At 44.8% G+C, this 21,050-nt stretch overlaps 1 protein-coding gene across 1 annotated transcript; it reads right to left on the bottom strand.

Moving 5' to 3' along the window:
* Positions 1 to 7,040: 7,040 nt before the first annotated feature.
* SMIM20 (small integral membrane protein 20) lies at positions 7,041 to 18,155 on the bottom strand. Its single transcript, XM_012807450.2, has 4 exons — positions 18,050 to 18,155; positions 17,745 to 17,972; positions 8,557 to 8,613; positions 7,041 to 7,784 (listed from the first exon to the last, which is right to left on the bottom strand). Exons 1-4 carry the CDS (start codon positions 18,153 to 18,155, stop codon positions 7,747 to 7,749), a joined length of 429 nt encoding a protein of 142 aa, XP_012662904.1. The 3' UTR covers positions 7,041 to 7,746.
* Between the last annotated feature and the right edge of the window lie 2,895 nt (positions 18,156 to 21,050).

Raw genomic sequence — 21,050 nt, 5'->3', positions numbered from 1 at the left:
TGTTCCCTCGTTTAAGAAAACCGAGTAGCTGGGCTAAGTCGTAAAACATTTCAAACCTGGCTCTTTTGCTCACGCTGCACAATCCGTTAGCGTGAAAGTCTTGTTAGAGTAAAAACTTCACCAACAGAAACATCAGGAAACCTCATCTATCCAGAACAATGCAGAAATGGAAAGCAAATACCAAAACAACCCTCAGCGCAGCCAAAATGTCACAAAGCCATCACAACTTAACCATACCAGAGCCTCTAACCTCCGCATGAAAATCATTTGCTTTCCTTTGATGCCAGATTCCAGCATTTTGGATGACTGCTTTCCAATCTCACTGCAGCAAATCAGAGAGGAAGCTGGAGTCTGCTCCCTACAGCTGTAAGACAGGACAGAGATAAGAAAACTAGAAAAGCCAGAAATCTCACAAGCACAGCACGTAAGGATAGCTGACCCACCCCCAACAGCCCTTAGGCACAACTGCACAGAAAGGGAAGCCTTAATTATGTTTGACATCTTTTATGTAAGGTAGAAATGCCATGTGGAATATATTTCAGGAAAGTAATTAGAGTATAATATAAAATGGAGATGCCTTGTTGCTATGGTTTTAATGTGTCCCCCAAAGTTCATGTGCTGGGAACTTAATCCCCATAGCAATTGTGTCGAGAAGTGGCACCTTTAAAAGGGGATTTGGTCTTGAGAGCTCTGGGAGTGGGTTAGTTATCTCCGGAGTGGGTTCCTGATGAAAGGATAAGTCCAGCCTCTCCACACCACAACCCCCCTCGCCCTTCTGCCTTCCATGACACAGCAGGAGCAGATGCTGGCCCCTCAATCTTGGACTTCCCGGCCTCCAGAACCACAAGCCAAACAAATTTCTGTTCATCATAAACTACCCAGTCTCAGGCATCCTGTTACAGCAGCACAAAACAAACTGAGACATTTGTCAACACTTTTTGGTTGCAAGTGACCAAAAACAATACATTGGTGCAAAAGAGACTTTATTAACATTATTAATCCAGAGATAGCCTTGCTTCCGATACAAGTGAGCCTAGGAGGCTTAAAAAATAGCATCATGAGGACCTGGCTCCTGTCCCCTTGTTCCCTTCTACTCTGTTACTCTCAGAGTGCCTCTGTCCTTATTGTGGCAAGATGGCTGTCAGTAGCCTAAGGCTGGTGAACAGGAACTCTCTGCCTTTAGTCTGACACACAACCCAATAGACAAGACTAACTCTACCTAGACCAGATAAGCTTGGTGTGGGTTCCACGTCTGTCCTGGATCCAATCTCTGTGATTAGGAGTGTTGTGATGGGCCAGACTCAGACAGCACACTTAACTCCTAGGGTGAAGTCAGCTCCACTCAAGTGGGGAGACAGCATGGGAAAGGGGTGAGCACATGGGTGGTGGAGGGTGAGGGCAGATGCGACCCTGAGAGAGGGAATGAAATCCTGGGCAAAGAGAGCTGCACTTGTCTATAAGGACGGGGAAAGCCTGTTACTATCAAGGATACCGAGCCTGACTCTTTCTTGAGGTTTGGGGTTATAGTTATTTTCATTGATTTTTTTTTTTAAGTACACCATGTTTAGTAAATGGGTAAGTTAATAAATGAACAGATATAATATTTCAAGATCCCCAACACAGACACATACATGTAAACATGCACACACAGAAATAGTTATGATATATGCACATCATTATAAACACATATGCATTTAAAAAACAGAAAATATATGTGAGTAGAATTGAAACATAATTTAAGATGATCGTCTCATAGGCCAAACATTTACCACAGTTCTATGCTTAAATTGTTTCCAAATTGTTGTTAGTATCCTCAAATGAACAACTTTGCACATAATCCTTTTTTAAAAATAAGATTATCAATTTATAAAACAGTCTCAGAAGCAAAAACTGTGAACACTTAAAGACTATTGACATGCATATAGTTACTTTTTACATTTACAAATGATCACAACAATAAAAAAATGATTCTCGCTTGAATTTTCAATTATATGAGTGAATGCCTTTTTTGCACCCCTTGGGGTTGGGTTTTCTGTCACTTTCAACCAACAGTCTGGTTTTTGTGTTTGTTTTTTTTTTTTTAAATCTTGTTTTAGTCATGTGTGGTGATAGACTTCCCCAGGAAGAGACCACTTTGGAGCCTCTATACCAAGGCTCCCCAAGTCGTGTGGGGAGCAGTGACTCCTCACTTCTCCCCAGTGTGCTCAGACAACTGCAGCTGGGGAGATGAAGTGGGAGAATAAGGGGCACCCTGCTGCTGCCATCAGCTGGGAGATCCCAGGGTGACCTGGCTGCCACCTCCCGAGATCCTGAGAGCAGCAGAGTGATGACCCCCTTTGGCACCATCAGTGGACCAGGACCAGCACAGCAGCCTCCCAGGTGCTCTGCCTTTTCACACATGGGTGGCAACAGGCAGACTAAACCATGGAAGACCTCCCCGCACTCTGTAGGTGAGTGGGATCACCTGGCTATGGAGTCCCACCCAGGGCTGAGAAACCAGAGGTCTCCACCTGCTGATGTTTCAGAACACAGGAGCCACGGGGAGACTGGAGAGCTTCAGTTTGCTGAACCACACAGGACTCCGGAGCCACGGACTGGCGTGTACCTGGGAGCAGCATCTCAGATCCACTCTTGAGATCAGTGCTTCTTAAACTCCCTGGGACAGAGCGCAGTTTTGTGTTGGTTTCTACCTACCAATCCATGGTGGACCCTTGTAAGAGACATTCACAATGAATTGTATTAGAAATTTAAAAATACAAAATCCAAGCCCATGTTTTGCTTTACCGGATTCAACTTTCTAAACATTCTTCATTTCTATGCTGGACAGTTAACAAACGGCCTTGAACTGCTCGGGCTACCATGATTAGAACCTTTCAGGGACGAGCTCTCTGGGTTTCTTTTTCTTTCTTTTTTTTTATTGTTGAGGAATCACTGAGGGTACAAAGAACCAGGTTACACTGCTCACATTTGCTGGGTAAAGTCCCTCTAATAACTGTGTCCTGTCCCCAAGAGGTGTGTCCCACACCGTGGCCCCCCACTCCCCTCCCTTCTTCCCTCTCTGGACTCCCCCCCTTCCCCTCCCCTCACCATGTACTAGGTCATCAATTGTCCTCATATCAGAATTGAGTACATTGGATTTTTGCTTCTGCATTCCTGTGATGCTTTACTAAGAAGGATGTATTTCAACTCCATCCAAATTAATACAAAAGATGTAGTCTCCAAATTTGTTATAAAGTTTTCAGTACACTTCCTGCTTAAAATGCTTCATGTCTCCTAAATTAAGCAAAAACCTTAATTTGACATGTAGGAGCATCCATTCACAGGATCCTGAACTATCACATCTTTCATCTGTTCACTCATTCTTTCACTTGATCATTCCATCATTCCGTTCATCCAAATACTGACAAGCCCACACCAGGTGAGAGGATACAGTTGCACAGGACCATGAAGCCTGTGGTGCAGTGATCTCCCTGCACACCTACATCCACACCAAACCAGCCCTCAAACGTGTGCTTAGCTCTCTGACACCCACCACATGTCTGAACCCCACTTGCCATGGTTCTAACACCAGCTACTCCATCTGTAATCACAGCTGTCACATGCTAGCCCTGATCTGTTCTAGATACCATGACAGGTTCCTTATACACAGTAATCCCAACTTTCTTTTCTTTTTTATTGAGATAGAGTTTTACTGTCACCCTTGGTAGAAAGCCATGGCACTACAGCTCACAGCAACCTCCAACGCTTGGGCTTAAGTGATTCTCTTGCCTCAGCCTCCTGAGTAGCTGGGACTACAGGTGCCCACCACAACGCCCAGCTATTTTTTTGTTGCAATTTGGCCAGGGCCTGGTTCGAACCTGCCACCCTTGGTATATGGGGCTGATGCCCTACTCACTGAGCCACAGATGCCGCCCAGTAATCCCAACTTTCCTAACAACATTCTGGGATTCTTTTTTATCCCTCCTGCCATCAAATGACATGGTTCTCTGCAAAGTTTCCTGATTGCACAATTAGATATAACCACTTTTTCTTCTAAAGGGAATCTCTGCACTTTTTTAAAAAAGACTTTATTGATGTATCACATACATCTAGGCAAATACACTCATTTGTACAGCTCGATGCATATTTAAAAGCAACACTCATGTAACCTGCACCTAAATCAGAAAATAGGATCTAATGGCACCCCGAACCCTTCCTTGGGCCCGTTTCAGTCACTACCCCTTTGTCCCCAGAGTAGCCACTATCCTTTACTTTTTTAAATAGAGATGGGGTCTTGATATGCTGTCCAGTTGGACTCGACCTCATGGATTCACACGACTATCCTGTCTCAGCCTCCTGGGTAGCTAGGGTTACAGATGTCCCCACACAGGCTTTTATCCTGACTTCTGTTTGGCTTAGCTTTGCCTGTTTTTATTCCTCATCGAGAACCTGCGAGTATGTACTCTTGCAACAGGCCTTGCTTTTTCAGTGTTGTTTGCAAGATCCATTATATTGCTGTTTTCATATCTCATGCTGTGAATTCCATCAGTTTGTTCAGGAGGATGGGCGCTTGGATAGTCTCCAGCACTGCTATGACCATTCTAGCACGTCTAGAAACTGTGGGTGCAATTGTGGGTGCATTCCTGCCACGTGTATAACTAGGAGCAGGTCTGCAAGGACACCAGCTTAGTGGATTGTTAGTGGATTCTCTGCTTTTAGTATTCCCTATTACTTGAATCTTGCTTGTGAATTTACTTCATTTCCCTTACTAGATTGTAACTGGATCTTAACTGAATATGTATTGTTTATGCCCTGCCCCTCTTTAAAATGAGGAGAGTAACATGTAATACATCAGAAAACTGCATTGAGAAAGCAGGAAGGAAAACATGGGCAAGGGAAAAGAAAGAATGACAACATAGTGGCCCAAATGCACTGCAAAAGGTCATAGGCACGTCTTAAAAAGCTGAGCCAAAATGTCATTGAGCTTCCTGTCAGCCAATACAAAGAGGGAATCAAGTTACACAATTCCATGTCACAGGATAAAACTGTTCAGCAGTGTTGCTATTTCTACCTCTGAGATTAAAAAAAAAAAGTCAATTTAAGTCTTCCGACAAGGGATATTGTTTGACAAAAGGACGCTGTTGATTTCACAAGTCCCAGAAGATAATCTGTCAAAAATGTCCTATGATCAAATACATTTGGGAAACATTATGTCTCTCTTGGAAATGATAAAATTAGAAGGAAATGAACCTAATCAACTTCAATTCTCTTTCCAAAATGTATCTAAGATCCCCCTTTCATCAAGAGCTGCTGTCGTCATCCCAGGGGCACACCTGGGAAATGCATGGATCCAGCAAAATCCTCCAGCTGTCCCCCTCCATGGTGTGTCTCTCACAACCCGGCCTGTCCGGTGCCGGCAGCAGAGTCTGAGGTTACACCTCTGACAACAGGAAGAGTGATCCTTCAAGGTGACTGAGCAGGGACAGGCCCAGGACAAAGATCCCCCTCAGGAGACTAATCTGGGTCTTTTTCATCAAAGACAGTAAATCAAGGCCCCATAGTTCCCTACAGACATCAGTTTAGCTGTGGACATTTTAGCCTGGACATCTTCCAAAGCAGATGGTACCACATGTTTGCCTTAGTCATAAAGAAATCTTAATTAAGCTCCCACAAAACGTTTAACTTCATGTTAACTTCTTGGTGCCCCCTCCATGAAAAATAGTGATCAAATGCACCCTAATGACTCAACTTTCTTTCCTGGCTTATAAACTGAGAGTCAATTAAATGTTAGGGAACACTTACCAAAATGATGACTTTGGTTCTGGAACTACTGGTCTCATTTCTTTTTGACAGTAATTACATAATTGGGCCAGTTGTCTGTTAAGAAAACTCCAAGTTCACAACAATAAGTCATTATGAAATCCTGAGATACACAAAAATCAAGAAACGTAAAATCCATGTGGATGGAGACAAACGAAGCCCTCCCGGCTATACCCATCAGCCAAGCAAGCTGAAACTTGCAAGGGTGAATCAGAAAGGACGCTGTGGACTGTGTTTCTTGGAAGTGAAATAATGGACCGTAACGCAGATTGTCTCAAAACTTTCATAGTGACCTATGTATATCATCAGGCAGCTCATCAAAGAGCCTACAGTAAAGGCAAGGCACTCTGGGTTTATGGAAAATATGTGCCTCTTCAAAAGTAATAATCTAGTAAGATGCTGGACAGAGAAAGGGAAGAAAAAAGAGGAAGGGGGAGAGAGAGAGAGAGAGAGAGAGAGAGACAGATCAAGCATCCCTAATCTGAAAATCTGAACTGTCCCCAAATCTGGTTATCTGAGTGTCGACAGACACTACATGGAAAATTCCACACCTGACCTCATGTGACGGGGTCACAGTACAAACTTTTGTTCCATGAATTAAAAATATCATATAAAATTACTTTTAGGCTATGTATATAAGGTGTATATGAAAGAAATGAAGTTTGTGTTTAGACTTGGGGCTCATCTCCAAGATAACTTCATTATGTATGGGGAAATATTCCAAAATTTGAAAAAATCCCAAATGCTTTTCAGGTAAGGGATGCCCAGCCCATATTTTCATTTTCATCTTGGCAGCACCTGGTGAGGAACCTGGTAGAGAATCACCATTCAATAAGTATTTGTCTTAATAAATTTGCTATTCACATCTAAAGTATGTGTGGCTGGGTGCAGTGGCTCATGCCTGTAATCCTAACACTCTGAGAGGCCAAGGTGGGTAGATTGCTTAAGCTCAGGAATTCAAGCCCACCCTAAGCAAGAGTGAGACCCTGTCTCTATTAAAAATAGAAAAATTAGCCAGATGTTGTGGCAGGTGCCTATAGTCTCAGCTACTCAGAAGGCTGAGGCAAGAGTATCTTTAGCCCAATAGTTTGAGGCTGTTGTGAGCTATGACACCAGGATAGCAAGGAACTCTACCCAGGGTGACAGAGTAAGACATTGTCTCAAAAAAAAAAAAATAATAAAAATCTTTATACAGATGAATACCACACAAATATCTAGTCACATATAGTCTACTCAAATAGCACTTTTTGTACTAGAATTTAATTGCTTTACAAAAAAAGATTTTAAAACTTAACGCCATTGTGAAGCACAATCATTTTAACATACAGATTTTCACTTCTCTGAATTCATCGCTGATTTCTATGCATGCGCGCCCATCCAGTTTGCCTTGCTGCATATTTATTTTCCAATATGGAGCAATCCTCACCAAGACATGGGTAAGCCGAATCCTTTAATCTTAAACAGCACAAAGTACCTTGTCCTCAAAGAGCTTTATCCACCTGAACATTTTCAAAGGGCCCTCTGAGGTGGCTCAGGATGGTGGTTTTTTACTGAAATCTCTTATTTGGAAGATGGCGAAATGGAGCTGGACCTTCCTGAGCCCACTGGTTGCTGGTATTCACATCACAGCGCGCTTGGGTAAGTGGTGAAGGCGGAATCATAAGCAGATTGCTGCCAAACACAGCTGGGTGAGACAGCTTCATTTTCGCAAAGTCGACTGAATCCTGAAAACCTTCGTAATGGTCTAATTTGTTCCAGGGTTCTTTCGACATTTAAGAAGGGAAATATTAATCCTGTGCACAGTCTTTTTATTAAAGCACTCTTATTTACAGCAGTCCAGAGTTTTCTTCTCAGCCGTTGTCCTATGGTGAGGTGACTGATTACACTTGAGGCAGCACTGAAAGTTGGAGATACCTCCTTTCCTAATCAGGGTTGACGGCAGCCTTCTCATTTCCTCCCAAATGGATCCGACCACACTTTTAGCCCTATGGAAAAAAACATGAATAACAACAGGATCCAATTTTCAATGTCCTACCATTTCCCTGAACCCCAAGCAAAATGACATCAGAATCCAGCCGTGTAATTTACGATGTAGCCCTAGACGGTAGAAGGCTGGAGGAGGAGGGAGACACTGGCACGAAATGGTTGGGAAACCACGGCAGCACCAGGGACTTTTAAATAGCTCAGAAATTGCCCCCAAATGGGAAGCTATGGCTCTGGCCCTGTTAAAAAATAAATCCACAAAAGAGAATGGTGTCAGAGATGACAGGAGTTTGGGTTAATAAACTGGAAATCTCTTATTCTCGGCCAACTTAGAACTAACCATTCAGCCATAAAGAGAGCTTTTTCAGCTTTGGTAGGAAGCAGAATCCCACACCAACTAAAATAGCTGCCGAGTAAACACCACTTTCCCACGAGGGCAATGTTTAAATAGGTGCTTGGTAAATAAGTCTGCAAAATAGCTATTCATGTTTCCTCTTTAATGGCACACTTGTTAACATGTTTATGCCCGCTTATCAAATGCAGAAGAGCAACGCGGCAAACCTGCAAAAGTGTTCTGGGGCGAAATATTAAAATGAAGTCTTGGGTGGCACCTACAGACTGGCAAGTGTTGTGAAATAAATAGCAGAATCACAGTCTGGTCGCTAAGCTACAAAGCCAATCTCCCACGCGCTGCGGCACAGCAAACACACACAAGCCACACAACACCGTAGTACAAACGAGAGTCTGTTTTCATTTTTTTGTGTCCCCGTTTACCTGGTGGCTGCACATCTTCTTGAACGATACCAGCCCGATTTATGGCTTGTTCCTTCTCTGAAAAACACAACAGAAAATTACTCTTTAGAGGGGAGGGCGGGTGAAATCTTTGTATTTACATGGGCCAGTGACACGGGACAATTATAAAACAATATTTATGGGTGCTATTAAACTCAGAGATGCCATTACACAAAGCGTCTAGGTGGTGGGGGTTCAGAGATCCTGGAACAGGAAAAATGGGGTACTTCCAAAGAAAAATAAAACCGTGCTTCAAAAGAAACGCTCCCAACGCACATCTTTTCTCTGTGATCTCAGCATTTTGGAAAGGCAAACAAAATAACAAGAAAAAGGACAATTTTGAAAGAACTGGTGGGCGTGACATTACGAGAGGACGGCAGCTGAACTGGAGGAACAAATACAATTAATGAGAAAACGATGTAGTTTTATGTCTAAAATGCACTCCACTGAAGGACTAGACTCAGAGCTAAATATGCTGTTTTTGATAGGAAATAGAGCAGAAAATTAATCTTTGGGTGGGTGGCTTTGGTTTGGATAATTGAAGCTTCCCTAATTGATTGCAGGTGCTGTGCCAATTAGTAAGTGCATCGTAGCTACAGCGGCTAAGCCAGGCCTTTTGGAGAGGTCCAGCAGGCAAGGGCCAAGAGAAATTGGGCATTTCATATCTGTGGGCTTCAAGCTTTCTAAGTGGTTTAGAATAAACCCAGGTCTGTAAAAACAAAGGCTTATTATTTTAAGTATCTCGACAAACGAATGGCAGCTTTTCAGGAGAAAGATTTGGAGCCAAAGGATGTTTACTACTAAATTATGGTAATTAAATGTTGTAATCAGACCTTTATTTTAATCAGGCTGAGAGTGTTTCTTTAAATCCACATTTAGCTTTTCTTTGATATTAGGCTGCTTTTTCGTTTGAGAACTGGATTCTCAAAGTTACAGAAGCATAAAAGTACAAGAAATGAGGTTTTACCAAACTAGTGTTCACTGAATTTGCTTCTTTAGTGATGTGACCTTCTGATATTTTTATTTTTATCAATGCTACATTTTGCTTTGGCAAACAAAACACGGGGGCAATAGGGATTAACTGACAGTGTCTGTCTGAAAAGAAAGTGAATAGCAACCAAGACCCTCGGGACCAAGATATGCCCAAAGACTTCTTCAATCTAGAATGGATGAGATGGCTGCTGCAAGGGCTCAGACTTTCTGAAATACCACGTAACTCAACACAAAGATGATTTCACTTCCTAAGTCATTAAATTCTTGTAGGACGGAGCCCTACCACACTGTCAGCATGTAAGCCTGAGCGTACGGACGTCTCAAACATGCTCTGAGAAAATGCCAAGGAGTAAAAGCCCACATTAGCATTGGTCTTGCCAGGAACAACATTAGATAAAAATTCCCAGCCCTAAAAGGTCTATTTTCTGATATTATGGAAAAGGGGAGTGATGAGTTTTTAAAAAATAATTGATAGAAAGCATCCTAGACTTACAAACTGAAGAAAATCAGACATCCTGGTGTACCAAACACGTTCTCTGAGAGGCAGGTACTGTAACGCTAAAAAGCTGGCAAGCTGCCGAGCATCAAAAGAAGCTGATTCTTGGTGGCAAGGACAGAATGCCTAATTGTGTTCTAACCTCTTAGGATGCAGCGGAGAACCAAGTGAAGAGAAAGGAATCCCTGTCTTCACACTTTCTTGCTAATTGCTAATGAGGTTGAAGAGAGGCTGAGGATTTATTTTGAATAGACCATAATCTCTTTATAATCCTTGTCCTAATGCAACTTCCTCTGTAGTTTGGCTTGGTCAGGCATTTTAAACCACTTTGCTGAACCAGTTCCTACCAAGTGATACCCAGGTATCAGCATCCTGTCTTCATCCCCTGGTTCTTTAATCCATTAACGTCTTACAAACACTCTCAAGGCCAAAGCAGTCTTATGTAAATTCATGGTATAACACAAAGACACTTTATCTGTGAATGCGGAATATGCTAAAAGGAAAACAGAAACTAGTTCCTCTGGGCTTAGCAAGTACATCTTGATGAGGCTGACAGTAGGTTTCTATTTCACCATCACTGGAGGAATAGCAAATGTTTATAAACCTCAGGAAAAGGGCCGGTTAACGACTCGAACAAATCAGGATAAGCTAATTACTGACTCCAGTAGTGAGCTGGTTTCTACCAGGAACGAAATGACTAAACCCATCTAGGAGACGCTGAGCTAGCCAATTCCCACACCAGGGTCTCAGCAAGCCTGACTCTGCCCTCTAGTGCCAAGGCAGTGTTTGATTTGTAGTTTTAATTGAGGCTCATTATCTCTGGACCAAGGGCCAAAATATATTAAAACTAGCCAACACTTGCAGATGGGCTGATTTTTGTATGGAAGAAGAATCCACCTAATAATTTTTAAGTCTTTGAAAATGAAAACATATCCTATGCTGAATGTCTGTTGAACTGGGAAATAAACCCGAGTGACTTGTTACTGTAGCGTCCACAACAATTAAACAATACAGTATGCGCAAGCCCCAGCCCTTGGCACTCTTAAAACTACTAGTGAGGGTTCTCTAGAGGAGGACCAGCAGCTGGAAACCTAAAATAAAAAAAGGAGATAAAAGCCAGTGCAGGATACAACCTTGGCAATCTACCTTCCCATCTCCTCCCACTGATGAACTGTGGGAGGCATAAGTCATAACCTGAAGAAATAGGACAAATGACAAAATTTGAATGTGTGCAGTGAATGCCATACAGGCTGAGTGTCCTTTACCCCAAATGCCTGGGACCAGAAGTGTTTTGGATTTTTCCAGATTTTAGAATATCTGCATATATAAAAGGTACCTTGGGGATGGGACCCACTTTAAACATGAAATTCATTTATATTTCATATCTACTTTACACAGCCTGGGGGTAATCTTATACGATATTTTTCATAATTTTGTGCATGAGACAAAGTTCGTGGTTAGCACTCAGATGTGGAATGTGGTGTCATATTGGGGTTCAAAAACTTTCGGATTTTGGTGCACTGCAAATTTCTACCTGTAGTAGCACTGTATGAGAATTAAATTTCCTAGACTGGATAACTGTATTGTGTATCATATAAGATAATGTTTCTTGTTCTTAAGAGATACAGGCTGATGTATTTAGGGGTGAAAGCTCACAATGTCTTCCATTTACTCTCAAATGGTTTAGCAAAACAATACTAATAATTATATGTAATTATACATGTATGTGTGAACGTTACATAATTACATACATACGTATGTGTATGTATCACTGAGGGGGGAGAAAGTCAGTGTGAGAAGTATTAGCAATTGCAATGTTAAGGTGAAGAATATACAGGAATTTACTATATTATTCCAGGATCTCTTGTCCATTTGGATTTATTTTTTTAGTTAAAAGAAATACACAACTGTAAAACGTGTACCATGTTTCCCTGAAAATAAGACCTACCAAAAAAAACAAGCCCTAGCAAGATTTCTATGCATTTGTCAAATATAAACCCTAACCCGATAACAAGACCTAGCGATGGGCATGGCTATGCAGCGTATCTGTAGAGCCACGCCATGCATTGGCGCAGAGCGGTAAGGAAGACTGGAATACCTTTCATCTGCCACAGCTCCTTTCTCCCAGCCGTTTGCACTTGCACAGGTGCGCGTGTAGTAACCAAGGTTGCAGGCATCCTATTGCACACGTGAGAATGGCTAGGGGAAAGGAGTTCACACACCACTAGCACCAGCCCCTCCAACAAGGTCAGCTCCCCCTGTCAGGTTCTAGAAGATGATTTAACTGTATTTAAATAAATGTAGATTGTTGTATTATACTTAATAAGACATCCCCTGAAAATAAGCCCTAGTGTGTCTTATTTTCGGGGAAACATGGTATAAGTCCAACACCATTGTGGCTGTTCCATGGTGATCACTTCAAAGAAGCTATCTTTATTAAAGTAACAAATATAAAATCAAACAAAATGCCTTTCAGTGCTCCCATTTAGCTGTTGTTGCGAGACACATCCTCCATCTGCCCACGGGGTATTCCCGAACTTGATGTGCACTTATGGTGAGTGTGACCCAGAGGCTGAGGGGGTCCAAGAGGTCACTAGAAGCACTGGCTCCTCTCAACACTGTAATCGCTTTTTTTCCTCTCGAGAAGAGTCGGGCTGAATCCAGGGGGCTCTGCAATGCTGGTTAGAAAACAAGACCTCCGTCTGCCGTCGTATTTATTCAAGGACACGGTAAGAGGAATGAACAGCATTATTCTAAGCATGTGGGATACGGGAAATACCCTCACGAGGGAAGAACTGTATTTTTGCCTCCAGTGATTTCTAGTGACCCTGCCCTGTGTGTGTACAACACACGAAGGTGTGACAATTAAGTTTACCAACTCATCTTGGGAAAAGTGCTGCATACCTCATTGCTGAGTATCACTACTGAAGTACTCCCCTTGAGAAGCTGTGCACCGATGCCAGTGCCTAGTTCATCCTTCAAAGCAATTTTGGGACTCTTTTTCTGGAATGACCTTAGAGAAGTGTCATTGTACAAGGTCTGACAATCAACATAGCAAACTTGCCACCATGTGTTTGTGTTGACAGTACTATACAAACAATTCAGTAGGGTTTTGTAACCTTGGTATATCAGAGTTTCACAGCTGTGTTCATGAGGACATATGGCGGTGTCTTGCTGACTGATGTTCTGATCATTGTTGCATGTTTTTAAATGCCATACAACAATAGCTCTGATGGTCATTACAGAATAAAAGAGTTCCAAAAGTGCTTTGAAGGGTGGACTAGATGCTGGTGTTGGTGCATAGCTTCTGAAAGTGACTGTAGTGATATTCAGCAACGAGGTATGTAGAGCTTTTTCTAGGATAAGTTTGTGAACTTAATTGTCAAACCTCGTACTTTCACCAGGTGCAGCAAGCAGGGAAGGAGCAGGACCCAGAGGCAGGAGACTGAGCTGCCTCACAGCTCTCCCAAGTGGCCTTCACTTGCCCAACTGCTAAACATTCTCTGCCACCTTAAAAGCCTCCTGGCATTAAGTACAGACAAGGTCAAGGAGAGTCAGGGTGCAGTGTCCACCCAGCAACTGATGTTCTGGGTAACTTTGCAGTCACTAAATGAGGGGCCTGAAATGAGCTCAAGCCCCTCCTGGTAAAACCCTATGTCTTTATTCTTCTGCATATCTAATTAAAATTAAAAACAAAATGGATCACAGCAAACGATCTTATTCTGTCTCATTTCATAGGCTAGCCCCAAATGTATATTATTTGTAAAAGGCCATGTGCAGGCCACTGTCTAGTTCTAGGACACAGACAGATTAGGCTTCTAGTTACACACAGCTAGCTTCCCTAAATGCGGCCTCTTCAGAACAACCACACTGTGCCAACAGGAGGAAAGCTACGAAGCAACGTCTGGGACTCCTTCCAGAAGCACAGACAGCACAACTGTCCCCAGACTTCTGGTTCTGAATCGCTGACCTGCCCGATGCCCTCCTCTCTCCAGGACTCATTCTCGTACTTGAGTTATAATGTACAGAACTGACCCTGTGCTCCATGGAACACTTAGTAAAGCTTGCTGAGTTGACAAAAGACCTGTGCTCATGCTGAAGGTCAACAGGAAGCCCAATAAGGCAGTCTTGTGACAGTGTCTCGCCTGCTTTGCCAGCATGGAAGATCTCCTTGGCTTTGTTTAACCTAAAGCAGCTTGCCCCTCTTTTATGCTCTCTGCAGGCTTATTCCAGCTGTGAGCCTGAATCCCACCTGTCCCTACCCAGCTGAAGGGCCCAAAATGATGTGATGCTTGGGTCCCACGTGGCCTACCTTGCCAAACGCTGGCTCCCAATCTTGTTTTTCCTAGTAACCCACTTCTCAGGGACTGGGCTTTTCTGCCCTACCTTTCTAAAAATGGGGTCGGGGTGGGGAGGGTGCGCTTCTCCTCCACAGGCCCCAAATCCTGGGGAATACAAATGTAAGGAGGGCAGTTTGAAGGGGAAGAACTAACAAGAAAGGCTACGAAGGGGCTGAAAGGCAGAAGCAGAGAGCAAACCCAGGAGGACTGGCTGAGGGGCCAGCCACAGACGCCCAGGGAAGACAGTATTTCACGGAGGGGGAGTCTGTCCTGGGAGGTCGACCCTCTTACTCCTAAATGACGGGACCTCCTGCATCACAAAGAGAAGCCATCACCTAAAGTGTCCCTACAGCAGCATTCATTCCTCCTGAGGAAGTGGTACCCTGCCCACGGCCCTAGGCTCTTCCCTCTACCTGGATTCATGAGCCCAAGTCACCTCCTGCCACCTGCTTTCTTCAGCAGCTTTCTTTATCTGAGACTTTCTGGACCCTCCCTTGTCTCCCAGACAAAACTAAAAGTAAAACAAAACTCTCCCCAGACACTGTGACCTGCTGCAAATATGACTTTGCCATTCTCCTCGCCATACTGCCAAACATCTTTAGTCAATTTAATATAGAGGATGCCAAAACAATGTATACACGTTTTAAGAAAGAAAAAAAACTGTAATAAAATTAGCAATCAAGTCACATTTGACTTTTGCAATTACAAGAGATGTTCAAACATGACTTGCGTTCATCTTTTGCTATTGGTATATGCCAAGTATTATAATTTCAGTGGTTTCTTCCTTTCTTAAAATGTATATGCATTTTTGGGGCACCCTCTGGATTGTCTATTTATTCTTCAATCCACTGCAATCTGCTTCCTGCCCACTTCTAAGCCACTGAAAGAAAGCATGTTTAACAAATTACTTTTCCCTTCTTTTTGCTAAATTCAATGCATATTTTCTTGTTAACTTTCTTACTGTCCCCAAGCAGGCTTACCCCACTGAGCACCCCTTTTCATCAAGTCCAAGTGCTGTCTTTATGGGGCTCGTGACTGCAGCCTCTCCTGGTTTTAGCCACTAGTAGCCAATCGCTTTGACCACTCCTCAGTCTCCTTTGACGTCCTTCTCTTCCTTTGATCACCTGCTTTTGAGACCCCCCAACACTAGTGTTCCCCAGCACGCTGTTCTAGGCCCTTTCAAACTCTGCACGCTGTCTGGCAGCCCTAACTCTACTGCGGCGACTCTGATTCCCATCTCAACTCTAGTATCTCAGCTCCAACCTGGCATGGCCTCAGTCCATGGCAAATCTCCAAGAACATGTCAGATAGCTAAACTTCAACATGTCCCAAACTGAACTAACTCGTCCTCTCACCCCCACAAACCGCTTCCTTCCTGCGTTTCCTAGTTAATGACCAGCACCCCTAACACCTCAGCTTTGGGAGCCAAAAACTGGGTACCATTCTCCTTTCCCTCACCTCTGTGGCAAATCAGTCACAAATCCCCATGGAGTTTACTTCTTAAATATGGCTACCAAACGCAGTCATTTTCCCTATCCCATAATCATGGCTGTGATTTGGGTTATGGCACCTCTCCCCAAGGTCACGGGAAATACAGCCTTCCTGTGCCAGGCCTTCGTGCTCCTGACTTGACCCTGCCCACCCTTCCTTCATATACAGTCAGAGTGAATCTGATCACTTCACTTTTCTTATTAAAATACAGTCATGTGTCACTTAACAATGTAGGCACAGTCTGAGGAATTTTAGGCGAGTCTATCATTGTTCAAAGACCATAAGTGTGTACTTACACAAATCTTGACAGTAAAGCCTATTCCTCCTGGGGTATAAATCTACGTGGCCTGTACTGAATACTGTAGGCAATGGAACACAGTGGGAAGTACTTATATAGCTAAACATACATAAATGGGCTGGATACTTCTTTGTCATGGGGGGTTGTGCACTGCAGAAAGTTTAACAGTCTCCCTGGCCTCTATCCACTAGATACCAGTAGCACACTCACCACCCCCTGTTCCAAGCTGTGACAAGCAAAAAAGTCTCCAGATGGAGCCAAACATCCCCTAAGGGATAAAAATTACCTCTGGTTGTGAAATCGCTGCTCTAGTCTTCATAACTTAAAGTTGCCTAATGGGGTGCAAAGCAACCCCCTTGTTCCAAGTTCAACTCTAGTGGCCTTAATAAGATAGCCTGGGGCAGAGACCCAAAGCGAAAGGGTGGTGGAGATAGATTATGCAGGGCTTCCCACAGCCCACCTTACTCCCACACTGCCTGCAGACAGGCTGGAAGGCAGAATACACAAAGGCCATTCCAGTCTTGGCTGATGAAAAGAAGCTACACGGAAATTTGAGTGTGTACTTTAAATGCTATGCGTCCAAAAACCAAATGCTGTAACATTTGTAATGGGCAGAGCATTTACACGGAGCTTTAGCCTTCAAATCGCCAAGCTTTCAGCCTCCGTGAATATTCTCCAGGGGCAGGGTTGGCCCTCTTCCATCTTCAAGATGATTCAGGTTTCCTGGAGAACAAAATGAGCCTCTAATGCCTAATATTTTCTCTCTGACAGATGGTTTCAGATGTATCAAAGTGCTAATCCTTGCTGAGGTATAGGTCTCAAGGAAGGAGAGTTTGGCTTTTAGAATGATAGGACTTGAATGATTAAGGAGCAAAATTACTCCCTAGATATTCACCATTACCATGTGAGCAACCAGCTTCAAATGAAGGAAACCAGCACAATCTGAAAAACGATTTGAGAAAAAAAAAGAGGAAAAACTCAAAAACCCAGGTTAACAGTTTGGGTTTGAAATATTTCTGCTCAGACATCTTTGGGAGTGGAAATGAAGCGCAATAAAAATACTTTCAGTTCAGGATGATCAGGGTTCCAGCTGCCTCCCACCACCATTCCCAGGAGGGTGTGGAGACAGAGGCCTGGCATAGAATATCTGCCATGTTAGTACTAGCTGTGTGACCTTGGGCACGTTAAAATCCTCTCTGAGCCTCAGTCCCTTCATCTGTAAAACGGGTATGTTTTACAAATGTCCCTCAAGGTGAGGTTGTGCGAATTAAATTATCCAACGTATGCCTGACCTGACACATAATAGCATTCAGTGAATGTTCACGGCAGGTATGAGACAGCATTTAGGGTCGGCTTGCTGTGTGCAGGCTGTCTTCACACACTGCCACCTGAGTCTCACAGGAGGCTCGGCTGCACACGGGAGAATTCAAATCCAGCTCTATCTCACTCCTGAGACATGTTCTTAACACGCACCACGTGAAGGTAGAGGGGGCGGGGGAAAGCGGGGGAGTTACTGGGGTCAGGCCACCGCGCGGGATCAGAGGTCACTCACGGTACTCCTCCAATTTCATTAGGGGTCGGAAGTAGATGGGGTAGAAGGCGGCGCCGATCAGGGAGACGAAGCCGCCGAAAATGAGCGCGGTGCGCAGGTTGCGGGACATAGCGCTGGGCCGGGGGCTGCCCTGACCCACTGAGACACCTTCCCTCTCGAAAACCTCGCTCGGGATTGCCAGGCCGTGACCTCGCTCGGAAGAGGTGGAGCAGCTTTCGCTTCCGGGCCCTTGGGGGCGGGACCAAGAGGCGGGGCGGGACCGGGGCGGGGCCAGGGGAGAGGGGCGGGGGAATGGGCGTGGTTACCCAGGGGCGGGGCTTCAGGCCCCCAGCGACGCCGGCTGGACGGTGGCAGCCGAACCTTGGTGGTGTTTTTTTTGCCGTGGTCACAGCGATCTCTTTTCTGTCCCATTCCTGCCCTCGGCCTAGTTCCTCCCTCAGCTGCTTCACTCGACACTTTTCGGGCCTCTTTATCACCCCCTCCGACCCTCACCATTAATTTCGTATTTAGTGACTGTCTCCCATGAGCCGGGTGCTTTCTGTGGCGCGCTCTCAGTTAATCCTATGTCAGTTGGCTCATTTTACAGGAGCGAGAACCGGGTTCGGCTGCGAGGCTTTGGACAAGGCACTGGGCTTCCTTAAAGGCGGCTTGTAGGGGCATGAGATGAAGGGGATAGTACTGCCCTGGGATGGGGCCTGATTCTGAAACCCCAGCCACGGGGGCTTCTGGACCTTGCCTACCCTGGGAGGAAGGTTGTTTCCGCATCCAAGCCCAGAGGGCATCTTTTTTGACTCCGTTTTCTTATCCCTTCCTCTCTCCCTGTTCCCTGTACTGGGATGACTTTGGGGAGTAAGTAGACAGGGAACCTCGGAGGGCAGAGAGTCCGGGGTCAGTCCCACCTTTGGAACTTAGGGCTCTGCCTTACCGCCTGGATGGGTGTTTCCTCTTCCTGTGATTTTCATCCTCCACCCTTTGCAACTCACTCCCCTTCCAGGCAGCTGTGCCTGACTCTGCCCTGCCCTAGGGAGCTGGGAAGCTGAGACCCAGATTTCTTGGGGCTTCATTCAATCTTTTATAAATAGGAGTGAAACTACAACTGGGGCTGGGGAGCAAGAAGTTATTTATCTTGACCCCAGCAGCATTATTTAGTCCAGGAAAGATCGACAGTGTTTCCTAAACAGCGTGAAGAGGACAGGTTTCCTCATTCTCTGCAGTTTCATAGATGCACCAAGCTACCATCTAGCTCTGTGGAAGCATATAAATCAGTTGTTCAACCTGTCAGCCGATTTATGGACTATCTGCCATTCCCCAAACACGGGGCAGAGTGCTAGGGGGCACAAAGATGAATAAGATGTGACCCTTGCTCTCCAGGATCCTGCCACGTAGATAAAGCGGTGGAATGTATTCATAAAGAGATAACTGATGACCAACACTAGCCTTCTCCAATGAGCCATATAATCCTGCGGGTTGCAGGAGTTCAGAGGAGGAAGACAGACGACTCTGCAGTAAACAGCTGCTCCACAGGCACTTCCAAGCGCGTGTGAGGGTGAGAACAGAAGACTTCAGAGGGCAGAGGGAACGTGGGATACCTGCTTTAGGTTGCATGTTAGCAAATACCCAGGTGTGGCCTGTGCAGGGGCTCTCACCTGTAATCCCAGCACTCTGGAAGGCAAGGCAGGTGGATTGCTTGAGTTCACCAGCCTGAGCAAGAGTAAGACCCCATCTCTACTAAAAATAGAAAAGGCATGGTGGCTCATTCTTGTGGTCGCAGCTTCTTGGGAGGCTGAGATGAGAGGATTGCTTGAGCCCTGGAGTTTGAGATTGCTGTGAGCTATGATGCCAGCCTGGGGCAACAGAGTGAGACTCTGTCGAAGGAGGGAAGGAAGGAAGGAAAGAAAGAAGAGGGAAAGGGGGAGGCAAGGAAAATACCCAAGTGTAGTGCACATCTGTCATTTGAGCAGCTCACTGGCCATGGTACCCTGTATACCTTTTGGGAAACCACTCTTTTTCCACTCTGGGTCCATGAGGTAAGCTGGGGCTTCCTGCCCTCGTCTGACTTCTTAGCTCTGAGAGCTAAGCATATCACCAAACCTGACCAAGCTTCCTTGCCATAGGGATCGGCTGGCGCAGGACTCAGTCCTAAATGACTGGTGTAACACATCCACCTGGCTGTGTGACCCAAGTTGCACCAACCATCATCTACCCCGGCTCCTGGAAAACTGGATCTGAATTTGAAGGTATGAGATTCTGGTGTTACTGGGGACTGAGAGGGAGGTCAGTACAGCAGGAGAACGGAGAGATAGTAAAAGACTACATGAGCCAGGAAAGTCCTGGTTTTGCTGAAGCCAGTTTGAGTTGGGTTCTTCTACAATATTAGGAATTTGGATGAAATCTTCATGGATACTCCTTTACTTGCTACCTCCAATGAGCTGCACTTTATAGACCCAGTCACTGAGAGCCAGACTTGAGCTCTCTCGGGGTCACATGTCATTGGCTGCGGGCTCAGTTCTCGTGATATCTTGCTATCTCTGTGTAAGCATGGAGGGATCACCAGCCAAAACTCAGCCACAGTCCTTTGCAAGCCGTATAGAGGGTGCCAGGGGAATGGGGCAACCTGGAGAGGTACCAGGACTGCCTTGGAGAGGCAGGTCCAGTGTGGCAGACGACCCCTTCCCTCTCCAAGGTTATGTGGCAAGTCGCTCATGGTTTCTCTGTCCCCTCCATGCTGACCTTAAGGTGTGAGCTGACCAACAGAAATAATGATCCCATCTATGTCATTTGTATAAATTATTGGTATCAACACATGAGGAAACAGTTACTTATCATTTACCTGCCACCGAATTCCCCAAAGGGGAGAAGTAAGGGTACCCAATATTATCCCCATTTCTAAGAAAACCAGACATCCCCCATCCTGATCTATCAATTCAATCAGCAAATACTCTTATGTGCCTACTCCATGCAAAGCACTATATTAGTGGATTAGGAGCCCAAAAGGAATCATTTCACTCATTATATGTGAATCCAGCAGTGGTCCCTGAGCCAGGCACGGCACAGCAGACACTTTCCAGGTGCCAGTGGGTGCAGCAGGGAAGGAAACAGTGGAACTGTCTTATTCTTATGGTATCCACAGTCTGGCTAAGGGATAAGATGTGGCCTTTTGTAGACAGTCCTCTGGTCTTGGCAATTTGGGTTGGACTGTAAAGCCAGAGGTCCTGTGTATTCTTTATCAACACTAACATCAACACTTACAGAACACTTAATCTGGGTAGTCTCTATCTTAGGTTACTGATTTAGGGCTCATGTGGA

This window comes from Otolemur garnettii, unplaced genomic scaffold (assembly GCF_000181295.1).
Source record: "Otolemur garnettii isolate 467f Iridium unplaced genomic scaffold, OtoGar3 scaffold00069, whole genome shotgun sequence".
Lineage (NCBI taxonomy): Eukaryota > Metazoa > Chordata > Mammalia > Primates > Galagidae > Otolemur > Otolemur garnettii.
Note: the sequence above shows the minus strand (reverse complement) of the source record. Positions and strands in the feature narration are given on the sequence as shown.